Here is a 27,278-nt window from a genome sequence, read left to right as displayed (position 1 = left end):
GCAAAGCCAGTTCTAAGCAGCAAAGGCAAGGCAGGAGGCATCACTTCAAGTCAATTCCTGACTTGAAGTTATACTACAAAGCAACTATAGTAAAATCAACATGGTACTGGAATAAAAACAGGTCTGAAGATCAATGGAATAGATTAGAAGATACAACTATGACTAAAACACATTCAGCCATCTTATCTTTGATAAAGGGGCCAAACATGTTCACTGGAAGGACAGTCTCTAATAAACGGTGCTGGAAAAACTGGCTCTCTATATGCTGAAAACGAAAACTAGACCCATGCCTATCACTATGTACTAAACTAAAATCTAAATGGATCAAAGATCTGAATATTAAAATAGAAACACTAAATCTGTTGGAAGACAAATTAGGTAAAAATCTTGAAGACATGGGGGTAGGTAGAGAATTCATGAACAGGAATCAAACCACACAGGAAATACTTCCCAGGATCAATAACTGGGATCACGTCTTATTAAAAAGTTTCTACTTGTCAAAAGAAATCTCCAGCATAGTGAGAAGAAAACCCACAAACTGGGAAAAAATCTTAGTGAATTGTCCATCAGACAAAGGACTTCTGTCTAAAACACATAAAAATTTTTTAAAAATCAAACCCCTGAAATTCAAACACCCAATCCAAAAATCGGTATCTGAGATGAATACACAGTTCTCAGATGAAGAAATACAAATGACAAATAAATAGATGAAAAAATGTTCATCATCATTAGTCATTAGAGAAATTCAAATGAAAACCACACTGAGATTCCATCTCACTCCTGAAAGAATGGCCAGGATCAAGAAAACTACCAACAACAAATGCTGGAGAGGCTGTGGGGGAAAAGGAACTCTCCTGCACTGTTGGTGGGAGTGTAGAGTGGTGCAATCACTGTGGAGGTCAGTTTGGAGATTACTCAAAAAGCTGGGATTAGAAGTCCCGCTTGTTCCAGCTATTCCACTTCTAGGCATATTCCCAGAAGAACTGAAAACATCATACCACAGTGATATATGTGCACCCATGTTTATAGCAGCACAATTTGTAACAGCCAGATCTTGTAAATAACCTAAGTGTCCATCAATTGAGGAATGGATAAAAAAGTTGTGGTATTTTTATACAATGGAGTACTACTCAGCTATAAAGAATGATCACATTGAGACATTTATAAATAAATGGATGCACCTTGAGACCATATTCATAAGTGAAATAAATCAAACTCACATGTATAAACCGAATTGTTTCCCTAGTGTAAGTAATGATAAGAATACATAAAAGTACATGGTAATCAGGGTCCCCAGTCACACTGGTTTGAAGCCATATAATGTTTTCATTCATTAATTGGAGTGGTTTTAATCTGGGTTGTTTTATATTATTGTCTGCGATACTACGAATAGCTATTTTGAAGAAAATAAGACAGTGTAATAGCTAGTGCTGACTTGATATCATCTTGTTTTGAAACCCCATCAAGTTGTTGTTCATCTGTTTCCATTGGTTTTAACATGTTGTATCTTATTATATTTTAGTGTATGCAATAGTATAAGCAAAAATTTTTTTAGGCAAAGAGATCACAGAGAAACCGAAGTTCGGTTTCTGTTAGCTGGTTCTAAATACCCTGCAATACTTTCATTCTCTTGAATGGTTTCACACTGTCTTGATAAGTTTGATACTATAGTATATGAAATTAGACTCAAATATTTCAAGGAAAGAGACACTATGGTAACTACTATTAATGTCAGGCCATCTGGTGGTGAAACACAATGATGCTTAAATTGTTCGGTTCTGACCTGTGTTGTGCTATTTATATGCTCTTTTTTTATCTCAATCTCCACCCCCTTTTTTTCTTTTTTTAAAAATTAATTTATTTCTTAGTATCTTTTAATTAAAGGAAAACTAAATTAAAAATAGTGGGATATATTATAGTAACTTTTTAATTTTTCTATTAACCTGATTTGAACCTTTGTATTGTTCTCCACATCTTGTTCTGACTGATTTTATTATATTCTGTTTTGATTAATAGTATCAAATTTGAGGGTATAGGCAACCACTTTGAAGGCAACCAGATACTCTATGATGCCCATTATGGTTTGACTATTATCTTTTTTGGAAGTCCTGCAAGGTCTCCAATGTGGGTTTTACTGGTCTTATTCTGTACTGCTTTGTTCAATTCTTTTATACCAGCTGATATAGGCACCTCTTTGTAGGATAACAAGGGGCATAATGGTGACCATTGTTGATCCCTAGTGATCTCGTTTAGCATTATATACTATGTCCATCCTCCTGTTCTGATTCTGTTTTGCTTTGTCACATTGGGGGGGTTTTTTTTGTTCTGTTTTGTTTTGTCTTGTTTCTTGTTATATATATATATATATATATATATATATATATATATATATATTCTTTTTCTCTTTAAAGAAAAAGGTATAAGAACTGTGGGAGTAATGGAACCCAAAATGTGTGATTGTTAGCGTAAAATAGGGAGGAAAGAAAATGATCTTTTGTTGGATCATTGAACGGAACTGTCTGCAATCTCAGTGTATTAATGTCCACTTTGTATGCTTTAATTTTGTAACCTGGACAACTGTTTCTGAGATGACAATATATAATCTATTTACTAGTGAATTCTTACTGTATATTTTTTCTCTTGAAATTCTGTATAACTTGTAGCCTTTTACTGTCTTGCTTTGTCTTGTTTTGTTTTCCTCTTTAAATAAAAAACAAAATAAAATAAAATGGAATCTTGGTAAATTGCCAGTTTGGGCCTATGTGATTCTCTTGCCTCAGCCTCCCAGAGTGCTGAGATTACATGTGTGTACCACCATGCCCAGCTAGTTTTGAGTTCTAAAGTTCTAAAAAAGTTCTAAAAACCTAGTATCACTGGATATAAAGTTACATTGCATGTAGTTCCCTTTTCCCTGTCTTGCACTGGGTTGGCAGATTATGTAATATTTTTAACACCAAATAATTTTAATTGCTCATTCTTATGATGCCAGCTATAGAATTTCCTTTGAGAGTAATTTTAATTGGATTTCTTCCATGTCAGTTAGGCCAGTCATTTAGCCATGAATTCGTGGAATTATTATTTGGAAAATACTATTATACACAGATAATATTCAAGCACTGTGAATAACTTTGAGGATTAAAAATGAGTAAAACCTGGTTCCTACATCCAGGTGATGAGAACCCTGAAGGATGGTATAGGTAATTAGACAGCAGGTACTGTAACTTGCCTCTGCAGTATGACATAGTACAAAGAGATTTAAGAACAGAAATAAAGCATTAGGAAAGTCATGTTTGCACTGACTATTTATTAATTTATTTGAGAGTGGGAACCTTACTATATTTTCCAGGTTGGTCTTGAAATGCAGCCTTTGCTTCCTGATTAGTTTGGACCACAGGTGTGTGCCACCATACCTGGCTTGAAAGAAGTTTTCTATTTTATGTACAGCACAAAGCCCTAGACAAAATGATGAGGGGTGACAACTAGAAGCAAAGAGAGGTGTTATTTTTCTAATTTAAATTTGACTAACACTTCTAATACTTGATCTAAGGGATTCTTCTGCAGCTTCACTGTATGCACAGGTTAGTGCATACACTAAATGACTCCCACACTATACTTACAATCTTCCCCTCTTAACTCAATAGAAAGTGCAGCAATCCTTACTTATGTTGAAATGTAAACCCTTTAAAAATATTGTAAAGTAGGATAATTTCACTTAAAGTTTTTACCCTTGTTGAGTAGGACTTATTTTCATTTCTTCATATCCATCCTCTTTTTTTTTTGTACCGGGGATTGAACTCACAAGCTTGTGTTTGCCAAGCAGGCAATCACGCCACTGAGCTAACCCCCAGCCTCCATCCTCTTTTTTGCAACACAGTGTTTTCTGATTTTTCATCTTGAAAATCTTTCAAGGACTCTGCACTCTTTTAGTTATCACCCTATTTCTATGAATGTCCTGTGTATTCAGATTTTTAAAAAAATATACATATATTGATAATACTTATTCAATTCTTTATTCTCACCTAATCATCTTACAGTTACACTGAAAGTGTTTTGTCACTGTGCTTAGTTCATCCTTAACAAATCCAGTGAATATTTTAAATTTTTCATTTCATCTGAACTTTTAACAATATTATAGATCACTACTCTTTGCTTATTTATTTATTTATTTATTTATTTATTTGGTACAGGGATCAAACTCATGGCCTCACACTTGCCAGGCAGGTGCTAAGCCACTAAGCTATATCTCAGGCCCATGTCCTTCTTGAAAAGTCTTTTCTGATTTTGTTACAATACTTTTTAAATTTTTTGACAGGGTCTCACTGTATAGTTCAGACTGACTTTGAACTCACTATGTAGTCCGGCTAGCCTCAAATTCATTCTGATCCTCCTGCCTCAGTGTCCCAAGTGCTGGGATTACAGACATGTGCCACCACACCAGGATATAACTTTGCTTTTTTCTTGCATTCTAAGTGTAAGCATGTGTATATATGCTTGATACATTGTCTTACCTAGTGTAGTAAGCCCACTGAAATTATGATGTTCCAAGCATTGTGGTTCACTAATAACTTATTGAATGAATAAGTCTGATGTAAGATTCATGATTATTTCCTCCAAGAAAATAATAAAGGTTTATACCCAGGCATACAGTGACAAGCACATTCTGAACAACACCCTAAAATTTACCAAAACAATATGATTTTGAAATGAAAAGCAGATTGCCTTGAACAGAGAACACTAGTATGCTGTCCTGGATGTCAGTGACAGTCTCTCCCCACCCTTCCTATTATGCTCCTATACTTTTTCTTCTATTTATTTATTTTACAGAAATTTTACTACATGCCTAAGTCATAGAAGAATTAGAATTTTATTCCAGACTCCTCTCTTTCTTTTTTCTTTTTGTGGTGCTGAAAATCAAATTCAGGACCTTGTACTTGCTAGGCAATTGTTCAACCACTGAGCCTGATACCTAGCCCCTCCCATTTTAATTCTCATCCACATACTATGAAGACTTAGATATCAACTAGGAAAAGAATAGTTATATTTTTATTTTCTTAAAACATTGTTTTTAGTTTTTGTTTTTGTGAGGCAGGGGCTCCCTATGTGGCCCTGGGGGGCAATGAGTTCCTGGGCTCAAGCAATTCTCCTACATCTGCTTCATAGTAGCTGGGACTACAGATATGTGCCAGCTGGTGCAGTTGATAACTATTATTTATAGAAATCTAGAGCACAGAGATTTAATTCATAGTGAATATCACTTTCCTATACCTGAAATATTATATGCAAACTCATCCTGTCCTGTTTAGGTTTTGCAGGAACATGTATTTCTTGGTTTCCACCTTTCCTGTAGAAGTGTCAGAATTTGTCAGCATTGCCTTATTTAACAAAATTGTATTGAGAACCTACTCCATACCAGAAACTAAGAGATCCTCTGGGGAATACAAATTGTAAGCAAAATTAAACTTTATCTCTACCCTCAAGGAGTTTAGTCTGATGGAGAAGAAAGATTTTTTTTTAATATAAGGAGAAAAAGGAAAAAAACAGAGAAAGGGTACAAGTAATACAAAATTTAAAAAATAGTAAGAAATCACTAGTTAATAAATTACATATTCTCTTAGAAATAGTTGTTCAAGTTACAAAATTGAAGCAGAAAAAGTGGATGAGAAGAAAGATTTTAATTCCACTAATGAATGGAAGATTGCAGTTTGGCTCATTACTACAAATAAGTGCTCTAGCAGTTCTAACTGCAATTATAAAATGCTTTTTTATATTATCTGAATAAAAGGTCAGGCAAAGAAGGAAAAATAACAGCAATTTATGTAAAGAGATAATATGCATAGCATAATATCTCTGAACAGAAAAATAATCTTTTTATTCGGTTTTTTGAGACAGGGCCTCACTAGTAGTTCAGGCCAGTCTTGAACTCACTATGTAGCCCAGACTGGCCTCAAATTTGTGGCGATCAACCTGTCTAAACCTCCCAAGAACCTAGATTACAGGTGTGTGCCAAACTACGCAACCGATACAAATCTTAGTATGTTTATTCCTCCCTCCTTTCATGTTATCAGTCAGCATCAACTTTGTTCATAGCTTCCTAAATGAGGGGGAAAATCGGACTAATTCCTTGCAATGTGTATTTTCTACACAGATAAGAAAAATGGCGTGTTGTCTTTCGGACCCAGATATAGACCACTCCCCAAACTACTTCTCTCTTTTATTAAGGTTACACACAAAAAAAGTACTGCTAGCATGTGTTAATTCCATTCGATAAACGCACTGCTAGCATGTTTTAACTCATAAAGGATTTATTCTTCTTCCAAAGCTTGCAGCAACTAATGGAAAATGAGACAAATAGCTGCTGCTTTTCTCCACACAAATACATACTTGTTGGAGCCGAGGCGCAATTCCAAAAGTTGTAAATTCGCACTCCCTAAATCGAGAACCCAGTAGTTATCAAACTGGTCCTAGAAACAGGAACTACAGGATCTTCATACTACAGATCTCACTTCCGCTTCCTTTTGGTAGGATTGATTTTACTGACGGTACCGGAAGAGCTCGCTACAACGACTTCCGGTTGGCATTAAAGCGCAGAGTTGCAGGAGCTTCCTCTGCTATGTGAGCGAACCAGCGTTTAGCTGCCCCTGCCCACTTTTTTTTTTTTTTTTTTTTAATTGAACGTACTGCTCTGAAACCTACACTACAAATTGCGGCCAAAGAAGCTGTTTTTGAAATGCATTCGGCTTTCGGTTTGGTTTCCAGTTTCCGTGGAGGAAAGTGCTGGATTTTGTATAAGTAAACCCGAACTGAAACGGAAGGGAAAGGAAGGAAAACATCATAGCTACGAAGATTTTATCTTGATATTTTTCTCCTTAGACTGAAAGGGAATAGGAGAGAAATACTTCTTTGTGATTTGTGACAAATTCCTGGGAATGGAATTGCTGCCACTATTTTCCAGGGGACTCTGAATACTTCGCTTGCTGAAACCAAAACGCGTTTTGGGGGGTAGGGGGCGTTTTCTTTTTTCTTTTCCCAAACGCGTTTTTATTCGTTTTAAAAAGGAAAATAAAAGCCTCACAGAAAGTATTAAAATTCAGGTGGCATAGCAATCGGTCGAAAGGCATACTTTTGAAAATTGAACCTTCTTGCTTTTATGTAAAGTGTAAACTGGAGCATTTTTCTCAGTGGAATCAAAATGCTTAAAAGAGAAAGCTATGAAACCAGTTAACTTATTTTTATATGTTACTCTGAATGGTAGATTTGCTCCCATATATGGTACATGATTGGTTGTGCTATTTACACCTAAAAGTAAATTCTGGCTTTTGAAGTGGATAAATATATGTGGGCTTAATGATCATAAAAATTAACCCCACATAATAAAAATATGTTGGCTTAATATGGAGCGGCAACATAAGGTATAGATGTTAAGAATTTTTGTGTTCAGCTTTGCACAGCCGAGGTTGAGAGAAGAATAGAGTAAATCTGGGTACATTATACAGGGCTGACACTGGTTCAGATTTTTCACAAAAAGTTTCTAGGTATACTTATCAAACTGCTGATACAGAAAATGATTTTATTGAATGTAGTCATTGATTAAAGGCAAACCTTTCTTTTCCCTTTCTTAAGCTATTCTTTCTCTTTTGGATTCTATCTTCCTTTCCCAATTTTCTTGATATACTCTGAATGTAATTGCTTTCATTTTCAGCATAGAATATTGCTTGAGCACAATGAAAGTGTTAAATTGGCAGTTCACCAGTGAAAGTAACTATATAGAAAGTGAAATTGAATTAATTTACTAAGATAAAAACAAATAATTTCTCCTAAACTATAAATCTACAGTATCACAATCAGAAAAGCAAGGCAACTTTTATACTAAAATACTTAAAATGTGTGTATATTATATTTATTGATATTAGTGATCTTCAATGAAGGGAGACCCAATACATCCCTTGACCTGAAATCCAAAACCTAAAATGCTCTAAAATCTGAAACTATTTTGAGAGTCACATGGCATTTCAGATTTTGAATTTGGGAAGAACAAATTCTTAATGGGTAAAGTACACACACAAAGACCCAAATCTGAAAACCTGAAACACTTCTAGTCTCAGACATTTCAGATAAGGAATATTCAACCTGTATCTGTAATTAAATTATATAAATCAATGCAAGTAGAAAGTCACTGAAGCTTATTTAGTGAATGCTAGGTACAAAGTGGTATAGTAAAATTTCTTTTAACACTGAGGTTAAAACATTAAATATTCTTAATAGATGCAGTACATTAAGCATATTGTATAACCTATCTTCTTTCAAAAATGATACCCAAATATCTAGATTCAAATAAAACAGCACTTTAAAAGCAAAGACCTGTTTAAAATATAGGACCTTTTTTTAGTCCAAAGTTGTCTGTCTGCCTGTCTGCCTGTCTGCCTGTCTGCCTGCCTGCCTGCCTGCCTGCCTGCCTGCCTGCCTGCCTTCCTTCCTTCCTTCCTTCCTTCCTTCCTTCCTTCCTTCCTTCCTTTCTTTTCTTGTTAATATGTGAAGAATTATTGGGAAGCTCCACTTTTGTCTTCTGATTAAACAGAACCAGAGTTCAAATTTGGCCAAGTAGTAAAAGTTTCAGATTCTCCAGATGCTAGCTTAATGCTTGATGTGTATTGGTTACTTAAATGTAAATAAATTGAAGAGCATCCAGATTTATATGGATAAAACTGAGCTTAAATGAAACATCTTGATTTTCTGCTCATACAGTTTTTTCTACTGTCCAATTCTTCGACTGTCCACTCAGTTGCCATTGCTATTTTCCCTTGTATGAAGCCACCCACACTGAGTATGAAACATAGGAACAGTATTCTCAGATCACCTTATCAATCAGAATTTAAGATTGACAAATGTTCAACTTAAAATTTTCCACATCTCATTTATAATATGAGATGAATACAGATTTTATTTGGAAGCAAAATAGGAACTTTTAGATTTTCATGTTTACAAGATATAATCCAAACAGATTTGTCATTGATTGCTCTAGGCTTTCCATTACCTCTTAGTTGTCCCAAAAATTTTAATGAGAATTCCATTAGGGTTCTATAAGACTTTTTTTTGGTGCCAGGGATCAAACTCATGACATCAAGCTTACCAGGCAGGCACTTAAGCCACTGAGCTAAATCCCCAGCCCCTAGACTTTCTTGCTTTCTTGAAATTAAAAGTGCTGTAGTAATATTTTTATTATTTTTCTGGAAAAGTTAGTTGAATGGAAACCCAATTTTATAAATATTTTGAGAGGTTATATTAAGTTCTCTGAAAGCTCTTTTAGTTCAAAAGAAGTCTACTTGTTTACTAAGGGAAAAATAATTCTAATTAAGTTTAATGTTTAAGAATAGGCTAAACTTTCCCTAAATCATCCTAGGACCAAGAGGCTTTTCACTTTGAAACTGTTATGAGGTCAAGTAAGTTGGAAAGTGTTAATGACATGAATAAGGGGATGTGAAATATGTATAGTTACTAGAAGGAAAGATCTTACATGGGTCATGGAGAGTACATAAGTTTCCATGAAATCTTAGTATTTCACTGAGTTTAAATCTGAGCGTTTTCCAGTGTTTTAGATTTTATTTTGTATTTAAATTTTTTTTCTCTATGAATTGTTAAGTTCAGGGACTTTAATTTTGGATGGAAGTCAAAAATTCCTGTATGATTTATCCCATGTTTAAGATACTCTTTAGAGAGGTAAATGTATACGTTTTCAAGATATTATTTTCAAGACTGATTATTTTTAAATTCCTATCTGTGCATAGGTCAAACCTATAATTTATGGAGATTAAAAGTCACTCCACTCATACAGAAATTTGTACTGAAAGAATATTGAATTCATATATAGTTCAATGAATCCTACATATCAACAGTATGGCCAATTTTATCAGTAATGGTTAATTATTAAACTCAGATTCTGAGTGACTTTTTAAAAGATATACTTTAGATTTTGCAATTCAACAGACATTAATGTGCTTATATGGCTTACTGTGGTGTCAGTGTATTTGTTGATGGACTATTGATTTGTTTGTTTGTTTGTTTTTGAGACAGGGCTTCACTATGTAGCCCCGAACAGCCTTGAACTAGGGACAATCCTCCTACCTCAGCCTCTCTAATGCTGGGATTCCAAGAATGCATTACCACACCTAGCTATATATGTTTCTAATGTGAGTCCTTTAGAAGAAATCATCCAGTTATTTTCTAGATCTCTGTGTGAAATTTAAAGAACTATTTATTCTTTCATAAAATTTCTTCTTTCTCCTTCTCAGTAATTCCTATGAGTTCATTTGGATTACTGGAATGCAATGTGTAATTTGAATTGAAATTATAACATTTAGTAAATACAAGAATCTCTGGGCAGGGGATTTAGCTCAGCAGCATAAACGCCTGCCTTGAAAGCGCATGGTTGTGAGTTCACTCCCCAGTACCAAAAAAAAAAAAAAAAGAATTTCTTTTGTATATATTTTATTTTTATTGCACAAATATGGAGTAATGAGTGATAATAATTATGTGAACTGTGTAATCATCAAATCAGGGTATTTTGCATGTTAATCTCCTTAATCATTAAAAAAGATATTTTGTTTCACATAATAATTATACATATTTATAGTATACAGTGTGATATTTCAATATAGATATACAATATTACTGAAAATCAGGATAATTAATATCTTCTATTATTGTATTACACTTACAATTTTCTGGGGAATGTTTTTCCTTTCCTGCTTTCTACTGAATTTTCCTTTATTCCTTTCTTTTTTTATTCTGCTTATTGGAATAATATATTCTGTTTCTTTTTAATCCCAAGTGCCAAGAGTGTTATTCATACTCCTTAGGTGATATTATGTTATCAAGTTTGGTCTTTGTTGAAAACCTCTAATTTTATTAGTTCATTTTCTCTTAACTTTCTGCATATATACATATGCATATGTATATATGTATGATTTTTAAGCCTAATATATTTAGTTTATGCCTTTAAATATATGTGTATATTTATAAAATGTTTTTGTTCATCTATGTATTAATCATTGGATATGCATTTAAATTTCTTATTCCATTTACAGCTTTTTTATGAATTCAAGCTGTGTTTTTGAATTTAGTTCTGTACATCTAGTCCATTGTATCTCTCTTCTATTGATATTTAACATTATGCATTACTGTTACCATTTTATATTTTCTTGTCTCTGGGGTTAGACAACTATGGTTTACTCCATACCAGCTATGTAAACAAGGCCATGATGGATTCATTGTATATATTCCCTTACAAAGTTAGTGCAAGAATTTCTGTGATAGTACTTACCTAATGTCTGAATAAATACATGTATTTATTTTCTTTAAATGCTTCTAAAATGTTTTCTGCAATTACTGAACCAGGGAGCACTTCCTTTAGATGAGCATGAGAACTGTCTTTACCTCACACCCTTGGGATAAATTAAAGACTTTGTATTTCCTAGCTTTGTAATTTTTTCTATTTCACTGAGTATAAATGGATTATAGTTTTTAATTATATTTCTGTGGTTTTGCATGAGAACAGACATTTTTTTCTTGTGTTTTTCCTGTTTTTCTTTTTTCTTTTTTTTTTTTTTTGTCTTTTTCATTTTTTTATCGGTACCAGGGATCGAACTCATGACTGTCTGCTTGCAAGGCAGGCGCTTATGCCACTGAGCTAAATCCCTGGCCCCTTTTCCTGTTTTTCTATAGTATTTCCTGTCTTTTAAATACTTACTTGCATGAGCTCTTTGTGAATTCTTAATGCCAAACATTTGTTGATTTTACACATTGGAAATATTTTTCCAGGACCATCTAGGTCATATTTTTCTTAATATACCCATTTCTGAACAGAAATTTTAAATATTGAAAAACATACACATATATTTTAAATTACAATACATAGAGTAGAATATGTACCTTCTTACATGTGTATTATATATAAATGTTGAACTATTTTTTTCTTATGAATATTATTTTTTGAAAATCTGCTAAACCATTCAGATTAGTTACTTTTTGGGGAAGGCTAAATGTGTAATTATTCTCTGAATTTGTTTTAGTAATTGTTTAATGACATTCTGCTCTCAGTTTGTCACTTTTGTTTTTCTTTTTCTGTATTTTATTGAAACATTTATTTAATTACTGTAGAGTTTATCATTATTCTGTACTTTTTAGTGTTGACTCTTTTCTTTTTGGCCAGCCTTCTATAAGTTTTTCATTGTATAATTTTTTTTCAAAATGACTGCCTTAACTTTGGCTAATCTACATCATTTATTTATAATTTCATCAATCTCTATCCTTACCTTTTTTGTGTGTTGCTTTATGAAATACAGCTTTATTTATATAGTTCGTCAAAATATATTTCAGTTGCCTGCCTACTCTTCCAAGTGTGAATGCTATCAAATAGATTAGTTTTACAGGAAAGCATAAAGCAGAAAACAATTCTATAATATATATGATGCCATTGGTGTTTATATTTACAGTTTTGATGATAACTGCTGCATTTTTCGTTGATTAACATTCTGAATGAAGTTGTTTTCATGAGTAAATTTCCATAGAAAATCAAGAATATAACAGTCTTATAGATATTTATAGTGTTACTTGACAGTTTATAGGTGCCTATGTAACATTTTTGCCCATTTTTTTCAAAAGTTTTGGATGAAGAATCATGACTTTCATCACTACTATAACATGCATATAAAGTTTTAGTAACTTTTAAAATGGAGTCAGGGAAATTCAAACCAACCACAGTTGGCCCCAAACGTATTTCATTTTATCAGTGATTCTCTTAGCCATTTGGTTACCTGGCTAAGTTTGAATTTGAACATATGGATGTGCCGGGAGCTCAGAAACAGATATACTCTGTTTAGAGTCTCTTATTAAAAACACTTGAACACATCTTGAAGATCTTTCTCTGGAATGTCAAGAAATTCAGTTTCATGATTAGGATCAATTATAGCATGTAACTTAGAAATCTGATTAATTATATACTGAAATGGTGTTTTTCCATATGTCATATAGTATAAAATGCATCCTAAGGACCAAACGTCTCTTTTGGGACTTACCTTGCACTTGAATTTCCCATTTTCTCTTGAGGAAAACGTATCTTTGATTGCTTCTGGTGACATGTAATTAGCTGGGCCAACCTGAGAATCTTTTTTTTTTTTTTTTTGTCTTTTTCCTTTTTATCGGTACCAGGGATCGAACTTACGACTGCCTGCTTGCAAGGCAGGTGCTTATGCTGCTGAGCTAAATCCCCAGCCCCCCAACCTGAGAATCTTAATGATGCTTGTTGTATCAGGTTGCATTTTGTTTGCAATGCCCAAATCAATTCACTTTAGCATTCTATCAACTATTAGGAAGTTAGCAGGCTTCAGATCACTATGAACAATGCCATATTGATGGATTGTACATACTGCCTCTAACATTTTTCCAGTAACTCTTGTGTGCCTGTGGCTTGATGGACTTTTTCTTCTTAAGCTAACGTTAAGATCAGTTTTTCCACATTCCATTACCATGTAGATATGCTGATCTGTAACTTCATAATCATAACGCCAAGTTGATCTGATCACTGTTGTTGTTGTTTATTCAAGTAAGCTATTTCATTCCAACAACTTTCAATAGTTTATTTGCTTCTTCTACGTTCACATATTTTATAGCATATATCCATTTCTTTTCATTCAAGACCTGAAATATCTTCCTTGAACTTCTACTGCCTATCTGCTTTAATATGGAATAAATTCCTCCTTTAACTGAAATGCATTTATTTGAGGATCTTGCAATTTGTAGGTCCTGCAGAGGAGTAACAGGAACTTGCCGTGCTGCCACTGCTGCTCCTGCTGGAAGAAGGCAAATCGGCTGTAAGAGATTGATGATGAACACACTGGGGGAAGGTTGTTCTTGACAACTGGAGTTCTAGAACGGTTCATATAATCATGCTGTGTATTGCTACTTGGTGTCTGACAAACAGATTTTGGGTCAGTCCATTTAGACACCAATAAGGGTGACGACTGCTTTGAAACTGGAAAGACAGGTTGCTCAACAGTGGTGTTTCTGCTTTGGGTCAACCTTTGGGTTATGTCTGGAATATGTCATCTGCTTGAAAAAACACTAGGATTCTGATTCACACATTCTAATTTTCTCTTAGATTACCGTTGTTTCTGGATGCTTCCTAGAGCCTTTGGTTCTTGATGCTTCAGATTTTCTTCCAATTTAACTAGAAGACAGTTTTATTCTTCAGAGTTACTGAATTGCTATTCAGAACTCTCCATCTGATACCAGAGATTCCTTAGAATGAATATTTTCAACACACTTTGAATTTCCAGCATTTCTAGTAGTACTACTCCACTATTCACAGCTTTGTAGAGAAGTTATTTACTTTTTTTGAAATTATCTTGAGACAGTTCAAGTTGTGCAAAAGACATATGCACAAAAGCAAATTTCTTATAGTTTGCTCTGGCCATTTGAAAGTACTCATGTGCATCATCTGGGTCCTGAATAACTTTTAATTCAGCAAATCTCACTTGAATTTGAGTAAAACTCTCATTTTGGCCATATTTATTTAGAGGAAATGCTGTAATGATCAATTAATTTATTAAAAAGAGCTTAGGGGAGACACTGCTTTTCTCTAGTTTGAGTAAGAAATTCAGCCAGTTCTCTGAGTTGTTTGCCATCATTATAATTTGATTGACATTTCCTGAGTTACCTGTCATATCAGCAGACTTTATTCAAGCTTAGCTCATCAGTGAGATCTTCATTGTTAAATTTATTTTTAATATCTCTCTTTGTTTATTATGGAATCAGTTGTCAATTCTCTGCTACTTAAATCCTCTGCCTCTATTTTTAAATTGCAGCTGATCTCCTTAACAGAGCCAAAGAAAAGAAAAGTGGACCTCTGTCCTTATCTTTATTACTTCCTTTTACTCCTTTAAGTTCCCTTATTGCTTTTAAAACTGTTTGGATCATTTTCTGTCAATATTTCTTCTTTTTCTGATGTACATATTTAAAACCAAATATTTCCATCTAAGTGCTACTTTTCTCTCTGCCTCACAAATTTTCACTTGTAATATTTTCATTGTTTGTGAGACTAAGAACATTGTAATTTTTAAAAACATTTCCTATTCAATTTAGATATTACTAAATAACTTACCATTTAGGTATCAATAGAATGAGATCTTTAAAAAGAATCATTTATAATTCCCAATACACATTATCAGAAAGAATAGTTGATAACACTGGCTCAAAATAAAATTTGATTGCATTTTGGCACATAAGTCTGCTTGGATTTACATGAATTTTTTATTCTTCATTTGTGAACTAGAACTAGTCAGATTTCAAATCATTCTGTTTATACCCCAAAATTGTGTATTTTCTCTTTGTGATGGATTCATTTCTTCTTTATATATTCTTATGTATCAATTGTTTTTTTCTTTTTTTATCGGTACTGGGGATCGAACTCAAGACCACCTGCTTGCAAGGCAGGTGCTTATGCTGCTGAGCTAAATCCCCTGCCCTATCAGTTGTATTTTTATATATTCAGTGTCTGTCCTTATCCTTGCTTGTTTGAGCTGCAATTCCTTCAGTAAATTCTGGTCATTCCTTAATGTATCTTGAGGCTCTATTAAGATCATTCTCATGATCATTATGCATTATTGATCTATATTCTTTTTGTATTTGTCTTGGATACTGTTAAAATCATTAGCTGTATTTTATCAGGTTAATAGAAGGTATAATTTAATATCACATTTGTTATCTGTTCTTTGTAGTCACCTTATTTCTGGGTCTTAGTTTTTATTCCAAACAACATTTGATGGATGACCTTAATTTTTATATGCTTAGTTGTTAATATTTTAGCACATATCTTCTCCATTATATCTCAATATTTCTTTATTTATTATTATTTTAAAGCCTTTTTTCCCTTATTCCTATTGGCTATATAAAATTTTCTTTTGCTCCTTGGAAAGTTATGTGTTCTACTTTAATTTTTCTGAGCACTACTGCCAACTTACTAAGACTCATGCTCATTTTTCTAATCTATTTCTTTTCTTTTCTTTTCTGTTCTTTTCTTTTCTTTTGGTGGGAGGAAGTACCAGAATCAAGCTCACAACCTTGTGCTTGCCAAGCAAGTACTTAGGCCACTAAGCTAAATTGCCAGCCCTATAATCTATTTCTTAAATTTATCTGTGTGGTATCTGAAAGACATTAACCTTTGACCCATGAATACTGCACCATTATCCTTAAAGGGATGAAGTCTGTTTCATGAACTGCTCCAGCATGACAGAAACCAACAAAATGATGTAGGAAGATTACCTCCAGTATTCTTTACACAAAGAAATATAAAAGAGATATTTCTGAAAATATGTCTTACTCCCACTATAAATTGGCTACGTGTCACCTAGCATTGAAATTGCCTGGTAAGCCTCCTGGATATTAATGAGGGGTAGGTACCAGTTGGTTTTTTTATTTTATTTTTCAATTTTGTTGACTTTTTAAAGAACCAGTTCCATATAGTGCTTTCACTCAGTGTTGTGAGTGAGAAATTTGCTGTCAATTTCTTTCTTTTTTTCTCTGTGTGTAATATTCCCTTTTTCCTTCTCTTTGGCATCCGTAAATTGTCCTGCAATTTGCATAAGCATGTTCCCTCACTTTTCTTGGCTCCAAGGCCTTTTAAAATTAGAGCTCTCTTTCCATATTCTTTAGCTCTTATACATTTATTTCCATCATTTCTTCAAATGTATTCCCTTCATTTTGTGTATTTTTCTTTTTCTGAGGTATCAAATTTTGTGCATTGTTAGTTCATTTATCCTTTTATATATCCTTCCTTTTATATATCTTCCAATTATTTTTCTCTGTTATTCAGGGAGAATTTTTCGAAATGATCTTCTGATTCACCAAGTTCTTCAACTTTATTTTTCTGTTAATTAATCTATTATGTCCTTTAATAATTATGCTTTTTGTCTAGTAGCTCTACTTTCAAAAACTATAGTGGCTTCATGTAGTTTATTTCTTTGCATAATCTAATTATGCTTATTTAAACCTCTTAGTTCAATAGTCATTGTATCTCTGTTCTGATAACTCTAATAGTTTGTTTTTGAAGTAGATGTGGTTTCAGATTTGTTATTTTAAGCCAATGTTATCAACTATTCTTTCTGATTTGAGCAAAGAGGAAACAGGAAGAATAACTATACCTGGCTAGTCAATGTACATCTATTTAATGCAGCACTTGATGCCAGCACAATTTCTTTAATGCCTTGATTTTTATTCTGGATGGCTATGCTCTGAATTATTGCCACTTCTACTGAGCTATTAAGTACTGTATTTGCTGTAAGTGGTGAAGGTAGGAGGTTTATTTTTGATTTTTCATATCACAAACAATAGCTTCTCCTCCTTCCCAGCCTGCAGCTATTGTCAACCACACCAGTATAAAAGAACTTTCAACTTTCCCTGAAGGTTTAGCAATTTTTTCAACCTTCTGTCATGGGCAAGATAGACCCATCCTAGCTCCCTAAGCTGTGATTGTAACTTTTATTCATCGTTCATAGAGAGCATGTTGTTCCTGATAGCCCATAATAGCTGTCAACTAATGCTAGCTTCTCATCCTGTACAGAAGTGTGTTTCACTCCTGTTCGCATTTATGCCTGTTACTTTTTTTTGCTTTACTCAATTTTCTGTTTTTAACTTTTATCTATCATTTCCCTGTATAGGTTAGAGCATAATACAATGAAGCATAAATTTACTTCACCAGCTAGACCAAAGAACCTTTTGTTATTTTACTTTTCAATATTGTTTCAATGTTTTATAAACAGCCAATACCCAAATAGTTTATTTAAAAGTATTACATAGACTTGCAAATAAAAAACTTTGGGCTGAAGAGTGGAGATATGGTCATATAATTTGAAGATATTTAACTATACTGAAAGAATGTTTATGTAGCAGAATTATAAATAAATGAATTCTGCTCCTAGGAATGAGACACTTGTATTTTTAAACAGAGATCCACAAAACATAGACCTGATAAAATAAGGAGTTTATTTATTTTAGGAGAATTAACATAAAATCAGAGGACCAATTCCAGTTCTTATATATCTGTATATTTAATTTCAACATGTAAATTTATTTTAAAATGACATTCCTATTACATATAGCTTATAAATATATAAACATGTTTGCACAATATATTTCAAATTTTCATTAACATTTAATAATTTTATACCGGTAATTAAAATTTAAACTCATCGGTACATTTTCCTTTAAAGATGACATGTTCATTGTGAATAAACTTTAAGTTTAAAGAAATTCATGTCTGTTAAAAATAGTCTAACATACAGACTTGAAACTTCTAATTTTAACCAAATTTGTTCTATGTGAGTAACTCCAGGTTTAAAAATCTGCACTTTGTCTCAGCCAAAAAGGCTTGCTAAACATGAGCAACAAAGTGATAGCACTGGATTAAAATTCAAATACTAAATATCCATGAGTGTATATATAAAGAAGTAACTAAGTATATGAGAAGTAACAGATACTCTTGGTTGAAGAAAATTTAATTATCATAAAAGGAATCATGAAAATAGGAATTCACCATTAGAACGCCACAATTTTAACTACCTCAGGAAATATTCAGCAATGTATACTAAAGTTAAGCAAAAACATGGATTTGCACAGTTTTAAAGTACTTTCCTCTAAGTATTTATCAATTACAAAGAGAAAAATAGCAACAATGGAGAAACTTGGTAGGTATTATCTTTTTTTATATATTGGAAATCACACTCATGACCTTGAGCTTGCTAGAAGATATAATCTTAATCAGTGATCAAAATTAAGATCACTTTAAGCCTGGGGATGTAACTCAGTGGAAGAGTACTTACCTAGCAGGCACAAGGACATAATGAAGAGTAACATCACCATAACATTACTGAATTATGCACACTTAAAATGATTAACATGGTGAATTTAATTTTATATGATTTTACAATTAAAAAGGATTAATATTATGACATACTGACACCATGTACCTGCTGATATGATGCATTAAGGACACAACATCATTTCTTGCTATCCTTTGCAATAATGCATAACCTCAGTCTAATCACAAGAAAACAATCCCAAACTGAAAAACATTCTACTAATGACTGATTAGTACTTTCCAAAAGTCTCAAAATCAATCTGGGTGTCGTGATACATTCCTGTAATCCTAGCACTCTGGGAAGCTGCAGCAGAAGGATTGAAACGTCAAGCTCAGCCTGGGAAATTTAGAGAATTAGTGATCCTGTCTCAAAGAAAAAAATAAAATTTAAAAAAGTCTGACAGCATAGCTTAGCATGAAAGCTCTAGGTTTAATGTCCAGCACACAAAAAAAGAGAAAATGGCAGTAAGAGACTCTCAAAACCATGAAAGACAAGGAAAGATTAAGGAGCCCTCACAGGTGGTAGAGACTAAGGACACAGAACAACCAATGCAGCATGGGGTCCTGGGTTGAATAAACGAACATTAAAAAAAGACAATTGAAGAATAACTGGTGAAATCAGAATAGTTTGTAGGGTAATTAAAATTGTACAGAGTTAATTTCTTAACTTTGATGAGTATACCATGGTTGTTTAAGACATTAATATGAAGGGAAGGGAAGTTTGTACAAGAACTTTTCACAACTTTGTAAGTCTAAAATTGTAATTTAAAAAATTAAGAAGATCTGGGCATGGTGGCTCACGCCTGTAATCCTATCACTCCGAAGGCTGAGGCAGGAGGAGCGTTGAGAGTTTGAGACCAGCCTGGGCTACAAAATGAGCTCAAGGCCTGCCCGAACTGTATAGAGAGACCCTCTTTAATTTAAAAAATTAAAAAGAGCTTAAACTCACTTCTTTTTTCCCTGAGAATTGAATGTAGAGCCTTAGTACATGATAGGCAAATGCTCTTTAGGGGAATTACATTTCCATCCCTTTTAAAATTATTATTTGAGGAAGGTCTCACTAAGTTTCTCAGGCTGGTCTTCAATTTTCAGGCTTCCTGCCTTAGCCGCTCAAGTAGTTAGAACTACAGGTGTATACTGCTGCACCAACTAAGCTTAAATTCTTTAGAACTTATAGTAGAAATGTAGATCCATACACATTGATATATTAAAGAGCCAACTGAGGCAATTTTCCTAAACAATTAGTTTTAAAATTTCAGGTGTTTATCATGGCTTTCTTTTTGCACAAGGCACTCTTCAAGACATTGGGTTACAGTTTTGAATAAAGACAAATAGTTCTAATGTTATTTGATATTTAAAGAGAGGAAGTCCTCTGTTTATTTCCACTGCTTATCCTAATTTGCTAATGGAGACTTAAACTTAATCTCAGTTAGTGTGCAGGTTCTTTCCAAATAGAAATGGCACACACAATAATCAGTGTGAATTGACAGAGATATTGTCAGTTTTTAAAGATCAGATACAAGTAGAACTTCCATGGGAATTTGAAGTCTAGGCAAAAAATTAGATCATTCAGTAGTCCCCAAATCTGAAGTCAGTGACAAAATGTTCCTTGGTCTAAGGCAAAAATGGGAAAAATAATAGCAAAATACATTCTTAATAAAGTTACATTTTTTTAATTTAAAGAATTCATGAAATTATTTTCTCATCATTTTATGTTAAAATGCCATTTCCTTTATGAAATGATAGGCTTTATAGAAATAGAAATATAGATTATAAAAGTGTAAAATATAGATTATAAAAAAGTGAAATACAGAATATAGAAATTGAGTATGGAAAAGTGAAAAGTTGACGAACCTGTATTTCTCCTCCTGTGTGTATGGATGTGTCCAAAAAGTAAGAGAAAAATATGAATGTTTAAATTTTTTGTTAAATTTTTAAAAATACAGTAAACAGACACTGCCATTAATCCACCTTGAGATATTTCCTCTTGATTTGAACACATTTGTTCCATCATTCTTGCCGCTTTCTGAAGCAGTTCTAGAAGTCCTCTTGTGGGTATTCAGTGGTCCTGTCAAGCTGAATCTATTCAAAATATTAAAGTTTCACAGTCCTTTTAACTTAGAGGGAGAGCCAAAATTCACACTCTGAGGTAAATGAAGTGGATAAGGTCACGCCACAGTGTTTCTACGAGCCTGCCTTTCTCTTGTGAGGGCACTTGGTAGCAACATTCATTGCATTTTAAAATTTTATTAGCAAATAATGATTCATTCATCATGTATTTTTTTATCATACCTCATAACAAGACATAAAAGAAGACTTCAAGAACTTCTTAAGAATGCAGGGAGGGCTGGGCATGGTGGCATATGCCTGTAAACCCAGCACTTAGGAGGCTGATGCAGAACTGCCATTTGAGGTCAGCCTGGGCTACATAGCGAGTTGAAGGGTAGCCTGAACCACATAATGAGACCTTGTCTCAAAACAGTGGAGAGTGTCTTAGAAGCTATAGGAAGCATGAGGGGGACTAATGGTAAATCTGTATTTTATTGTAACTTTAAAAATTTAAACATCATATACATTGATTATATGTAATGCTGGTGCATGTGCATGTGTGTATGTACTTTACCATTGTTTGACAGTCTTAAAATCACTGCTATCCACCATTTCCTCTCCTTATTCCTGACATTAAGGAAAACTCTGTTATGTTTAGATATATAGTCAAATATAGCTAGTTTAGTAATTCTTAATCACATTTCATAAATTGCTGCTTTCCTATAAAATTAATCCTATGTTCTTGCTCCCTTCGAGCCCCTGATTTCAGTCTGCCTTAACCTGTTGTACCCAAATATCCTGGGACATTCTCATGCAAAAAAGACTTTCACTTCAAACAACCAAGACTGTAATGTGGTTTATGGAAAATATTTAATATTGAGGTAATATTTCATCATCATTTTTCATTTACTTCCTATATTCCAAAAACATTAAAGAAAATATAAAGGCAGCCATTGGTTGCACCAATCCTGCTCTAAGCATCTCCAATATTTAAAAATAACAGCACTAAATTTTAGTATATTCCTGGCCACCAAGTAAACAGCCATTACATATCAGTCTTAAGCCCAAGAATGAAACATATATCAATAAATACATTATGGTGTATTTTGAAAATCTGTACCTTGCCTTTACAAGACCAGGTACAAATATTTTGTCCTCTTATTTGAGACAGAAAGTGATGTATTACAGTGAGTATAGATTTATATGAATTTGCATTAATAAGGCACACATTTAAAGCAAACTTTACTTTTTAAACATAATTAATAGTATTAGCAACATCCCTAAAATAAGCTAAAGTTTTGATATTCATTTTCTCAATTGTAGTATAAGAGAACTCAGAATACTATATCACACATCCAAAAGAAGCTTACCTTGCTACCCTACTCCATTTAATTACGAATGATTTACTACAACTACCTCTTTTTTCCCTCAGTTTCCATGTCATCACTTTAGAATGCTCAGAGAGGAAAAAGGGCTTAAAATCAGATTAGGTACTTAACTGCAAGTGCATAGTTTTCTTTAAGGCCACTTAACTGGCATCATTTTTTTCTTTTAATATCTTATTTTACAGTTCTCTTAACTATAAAATAATTTAAATAAATGTTCTATAATATTTAATAGCACAAAATAAAGTATTTTATAGCATTTATTAACTACAGCAGCCCTATCTATCTATCTATCTATCTATTTATTTATTTTGGTACTGGAAATTGAACTCATGACCTTGTGCTTGCCAAGAAGGTGCTGTGCACTGAGCTATATCCTTGGAACCTAACTTATTTTTATCCTCACCAGTTCTTCATTCTTCATATTCAAATAATTTTTCTCTAAGAAGATGAGGATAAACATCTGGATATGAAAGAAATTTAAAACTTGGCTAAGACCATAAACAACCAATAAGAAATCTAGAGAACAATCCTGAACTGAATTTCTGCAGTTTTATATCTGCCCTTACTTGCATTTGCAAATATTTTCTTTTCCTTTTTACCTTTCCTTTCAGAACTATCTGTGACAACCACTCACTAGGTTCACTAGGCATGATTATGGATGACAACATGTAAGATGTTGATTCAGGATAATCACTTATCAGGGACAAAAATCTAGAAATTTCTGAATAAAAAACTACATATCTGTCTGCCAAACAGATTACTTCCTAATGTATCAAAACTGGAAGGAACTTCTCTTCCTTCTGTACACATAACTTTCTACTGAAAAAACAAAGGTAAAATAGCAGGCTATCTCCATGAGACTAAGTATTTCCTGGACTAGGACCAACAAATTTCAAGAGGAAACATAAATAATGACTCATTCATTACTCACTTAGTAGAAAGGAGATGGAAGTGCAAAAGTTCCTACTATAGGTAGAGGTATATATGTAGATAGATAATAATAATTTCAACATGAAAATATTACAGATATAAGATCTGGGGGTCAGGATAACTCTTTTGTACTAAGCAAACCAAGCCGCACTCTGAATTTCCCACTTCACCAAATTAGGCATTTCTCTGTCTTCATTAAAGCTGCAGTCTATTACTATTTTTGTTTCAATGAAGATGGGAGAACTTTGCATACAAGCATATTTTTCTCTCACCAAGAGCTGTTAGTAAAAGCTACATATAGTTATTAGATAACTGAGAATGGCCCTCTGACCCCCGAGATCTATTCCTATTAGAATCTGAAGGTAAAGAGGAGCCATCCTCTGTTTTTACCTCTCCAGTGACATGGGAGAAAGGGAAATTGGGCATAAAGCGTTTAAGAAATCGGAACTCACTGTTTCCAGTGCCAGTGGCTGAGCACATGTCATATGCACAAGGCTGTGATAAAGATCCATGGCCTCCACCTTGTACCAGATTATTAGGGAAATTACAGTCATCATAGAAATGTTCTTGAATTGTGAACTTTTCTCTCTGTTTAATCTTCTGGTAGATGTGCACAATGAAAATCATTGTGACAGAGAGTAGAAAAAGAAAGGAAAGCACAGCCAGAGAAATGACCAAATATTTGGTGGATGGATTTACCTTCTGAGAATGTCTGGATGGATCCCGGAACTGCAGGTAGGGCTCTGAAAAGCCATCTACCAGCAGGATGTTGAGTGAGGCAGTAGTGGAGAGAGCTGGTTGGCCATGATCCTGAACCAGAATGGTAAGTTTCTGCATCACAGGATCTCTTTCAGTTATCTGCCTCACTGTATGGATTTCCCCATTTTGTCGCTGAACAGAAAATAACCCAAGGTCAGTAGCCTTAAATAGATGGTATGACAGCCAAGAATTCTGACCTGAGTCACCATCAACAGCCACCACTTTGGTCACTAGATAGCCTGCCTCAGCAGACCTGGGCACCAGGTCATTACAGGGCAAAGTACCATTCTGCAGTGGATACAGAATCATTGGACGATTGTCATTTTCATCCAGTACAACCACTCTGACAGTAACTTGGCTACTCAGTGACAGAAATCCCCCATCAGTTGCCTTTACTACAAACTGAAAATTTTGAATCGCCTCGTAATCCAAGGTTCTCAGTGCATAGAGCTTCCCATTGTCTGAATTTATGGAGATGTAAGCAAAGACTGATAGATCTCCACTTTTGGGAGGCAGCAGGGAATATGTTACTTGGGCATTCTCACCCAAATCTGAATCATCAGCATGGACTTTACCAATAAAAATTGCAGGGCTGTTGTTTTCTCGAACAGTTAAGATGTAGGAATCTTCCTGAAACACTGGAGGATTGTCATTAATGTCAGATATTAGCACTTCTATCACAGTTTCTGTGGACAGACTGGGTGGTCCAGTATCCATGGCAACAAGGGTGATATTGTAGCCTGAGACATCTTCCCGATCCAAGCTTCTATCAGTGACCAGAGAGTAAGAATTTCGTAATGTAGGTTTGACTATAAAAGGAAAGTCTTCTTCTTTGAGGAAGCAGGTGATTTTTCCTCCCACTCGAATGTCCCGGTCTCGGATCGTGAAGAGAGCCACTACAGTTTGTGGTAGTGAGTCCTCAGGGAGAGGGCTGGACACAGAAGAAATCATCACTTCAGGGGGATTGTCATTTACATCGATGACATCCACCAAGACTTTGCTGTGTGCAGAGAGCCCTCCTCCATCTGTAGCTTGAACATCAATGTCATACGTTTCTATAGCTTCAAAATCTAGGGGCCCTCGGAGTCGAACCTCTCCAGTTTGAGAGTCAATCTGAAACGTCTGGAGAATTGTTTCTGGGTTTTGAGCTAAAGAGTAAGTTATCTCCTTGTTGGAGCCCTCATCTAGGTCCTTGGCAGTCACCATGACCACGAAAGAACCGTTGGCACTGTTCTCTGGTACCTGAGCGCGGTACACCAGTCGCGAGAACTGGGGCACGTGGTCGTTGACGTCCAGAACCAACACGCGGATATGGGCGTTGCCAGATTTGGGCGGGGATCCGCCATCTACCGCTGTAATTGTCAAGTTGATTTCAGGCTGCTCCTCTCTATCCAGCGGTTTATCCAGCACTAGCTCAGCATACTTGGGCCCGTGGCTGCGGAAGCGAGTGTGCAGGTGGAAATAAGGGTTGGGGCTCAAGGTGTAGTTCTGGAGACCATTGAGGCCCACGTCCAGATCCTGGGCGCTCTGCAGAGGAAAACGTGAACCCAAGGGGGTGCTTTCTGGAATCTTTAACAGAGGCTCCTTGTTTAGAAAAATGGGTGCGTTGTCATTGATATCAAACACCCTGACCTCTGCACGGAAAGACTGCAGAGGCTCCACTAGGACAATTTCAAAGTGCAAAACGCACGGGTCGGCTTTGCCACAAAGAGACTCCCGATCCAGTTTCTCCTTCACGAACAAATCTCCCGTCTTGCCGTGGAGCCGAAAGTGCAGCTTGTTGCCCTGGGGGACCAGTCGCGCCCCGCGCGCAGACAGTTTCCCTACCTCCAGTCCTAAATCCTTAGCCACATTGGCCACAAAAGATCCGCTTTCCATCTCCTCCGCCACCGAATAGCGGATGGTTGCTGTACTCCCCACAGATACGCACATAAAAATGAGAAGAGACCCCACTCGCCTGCTTTGCAAAGTTCTCCTGTGTGCACCCGCCATCGGTCCTCTCAAAGGCAACCCCCGGGCGCTGCCACCTGCCGCGATATGCTTTCAGTTTTCTGCCGCAGGCTCCCGCTGCTGGGGCGCTCAGATTTCCCGGCGTCTAACCGCAGCGCCACCAAAACTAGCCAAGCCGGTAAGCTGTTTTGCACCTGGAAGAAAATTTGCATTGAGCTCAACTCCCCAGCCTATCGAATGTATTAATAGATATGTTCTCATTCCGGAGGGCTGGACAGAGGTTACAAGTTTGTTGTCAAAGCAACCCCACTCTCGCCTGTTAATTCCCTTTCAGGAAGGACAAAGTCCTGGGGAATTGAGAAGCCAATGAGGAGACTGCCTCGAGATGAAGTCACTGTATCTCTGGAGCCCGCTGGGCCACCGAAGAAAAGGGCAAACAGCTCTCAGTTTGAGCTACAGCTGCACACTCCACCGTCTGCCCTCGGACCAAAGAAATGGCAAAAGATCCTGCCATATCTTCTGAGGGTCCAAAAGAGGAAAATGGGAAGGAAGGGATGTGGGGAGAGGGCAGAGAAGTGTGTCGAAAAAGGTCAGTAGGAAACAAAAAGGTAGCGGGCAAATGTCCTTGAAGAACCCGAGGTCCAATAGGTAAACTAATAAGGGATTAGATCAACTCGCCTCTTTCTTTGCACAAATCCATTCCCTGCCCCAGAACCCTCAAACGCTTAGGGAACTGCTGGCTGCTTGTCACACGGTTACCATAGCAGTAATATTTACTGCTATGATTTCTATGTACTGGCACGATGTCAAGTGATTTCCATGCATTACCTAGTTTAATCCTTGCAACAATCCTGTAAGGAAGACATTATTTCTTTTAAAAGATAAAGAAACTGAGACAGGAGAGATTTCACGCCCAAAGTTCCCCTCCGTGGTAAATATTAAAGATAAAATTCAATTTATTCTTTCCAACTCCAAATCTATGCTCTTAATATTTTATTCTGCTTACCTAGTATCGTGGGTAAATTAAATGGGAATAAATATAATTTGACCTTGGGTTTTAATACAGAAAGATAACATTCTCCCTTCTCCCTTCTTTTTAAAAACAGATGAAGAAACTAAAGTGCCCAAATGATAAAGTCACTTCTGACTAACCAGAACTTCTTTTGACACTCTGTCCCATGTTCATGGTAAAAAGCATTTGATTTTCTAATACACAGGGCATTTTAAGCCCACAGATGCTATACAAAAAAGTTATTACCACTTAAAAAGTGGCTAGACCATGTTTTCCACGAGAG

At 35.1% G+C, this 27,278-nt stretch overlaps 1 protein-coding gene and 1 pseudogene across 1 annotated transcript; both read right to left on the bottom strand.

Moving 5' to 3' along the window:
• Positions 1-6,555: 6,555 nt before the first annotated feature.
• Positions 6,556-21,262, bottom strand: LOC100716400 (dual specificity protein kinase TTK-like; annotated as a pseudogene).
• A 2,303-nt stretch (positions 21,263-23,565) lies between these two features.
• Pcdhb1 (protocadherin beta 1) lies at positions 23,566-26,025 on the bottom strand. Its single transcript, XM_003477222.1, has one exon. It carries the CDS (start codon positions 26,023-26,025, stop codon positions 23,566-23,568), a length of 2,460 nt encoding a protein of 819 aa, XP_003477270.1.
• Positions 26,026-27,278: the final 1,253 nt, after the last annotated feature.

Source organism: Cavia porcellus, unplaced genomic scaffold (genome assembly GCF_034190915.1).
Source record: "Cavia porcellus strain 051 isolate PalLab524CR breed Dunkin Hartley unplaced genomic scaffold, mCavPor4.1 scaffold_21, whole genome shotgun sequence".
In the NCBI taxonomy this organism is placed as follows: domain Eukaryota; kingdom Metazoa; phylum Chordata; class Mammalia; order Rodentia; family Caviidae; genus Cavia; species Cavia porcellus.
The sequence above is the reverse complement of the archived record's forward strand: the minus strand, read 5'-3'. Positions and strand labels throughout refer to the sequence as shown.

What these genes read in the sequence shown, in the direction of transcription:
- Pcdhb1 (XM_003477222.1), bottom strand. Translation starts at nt 26,025, where the DNA reads ATGGCGGGTGCACACAGGAGAACTTTGCAAAGCAGGCGAGTGGGGTCT.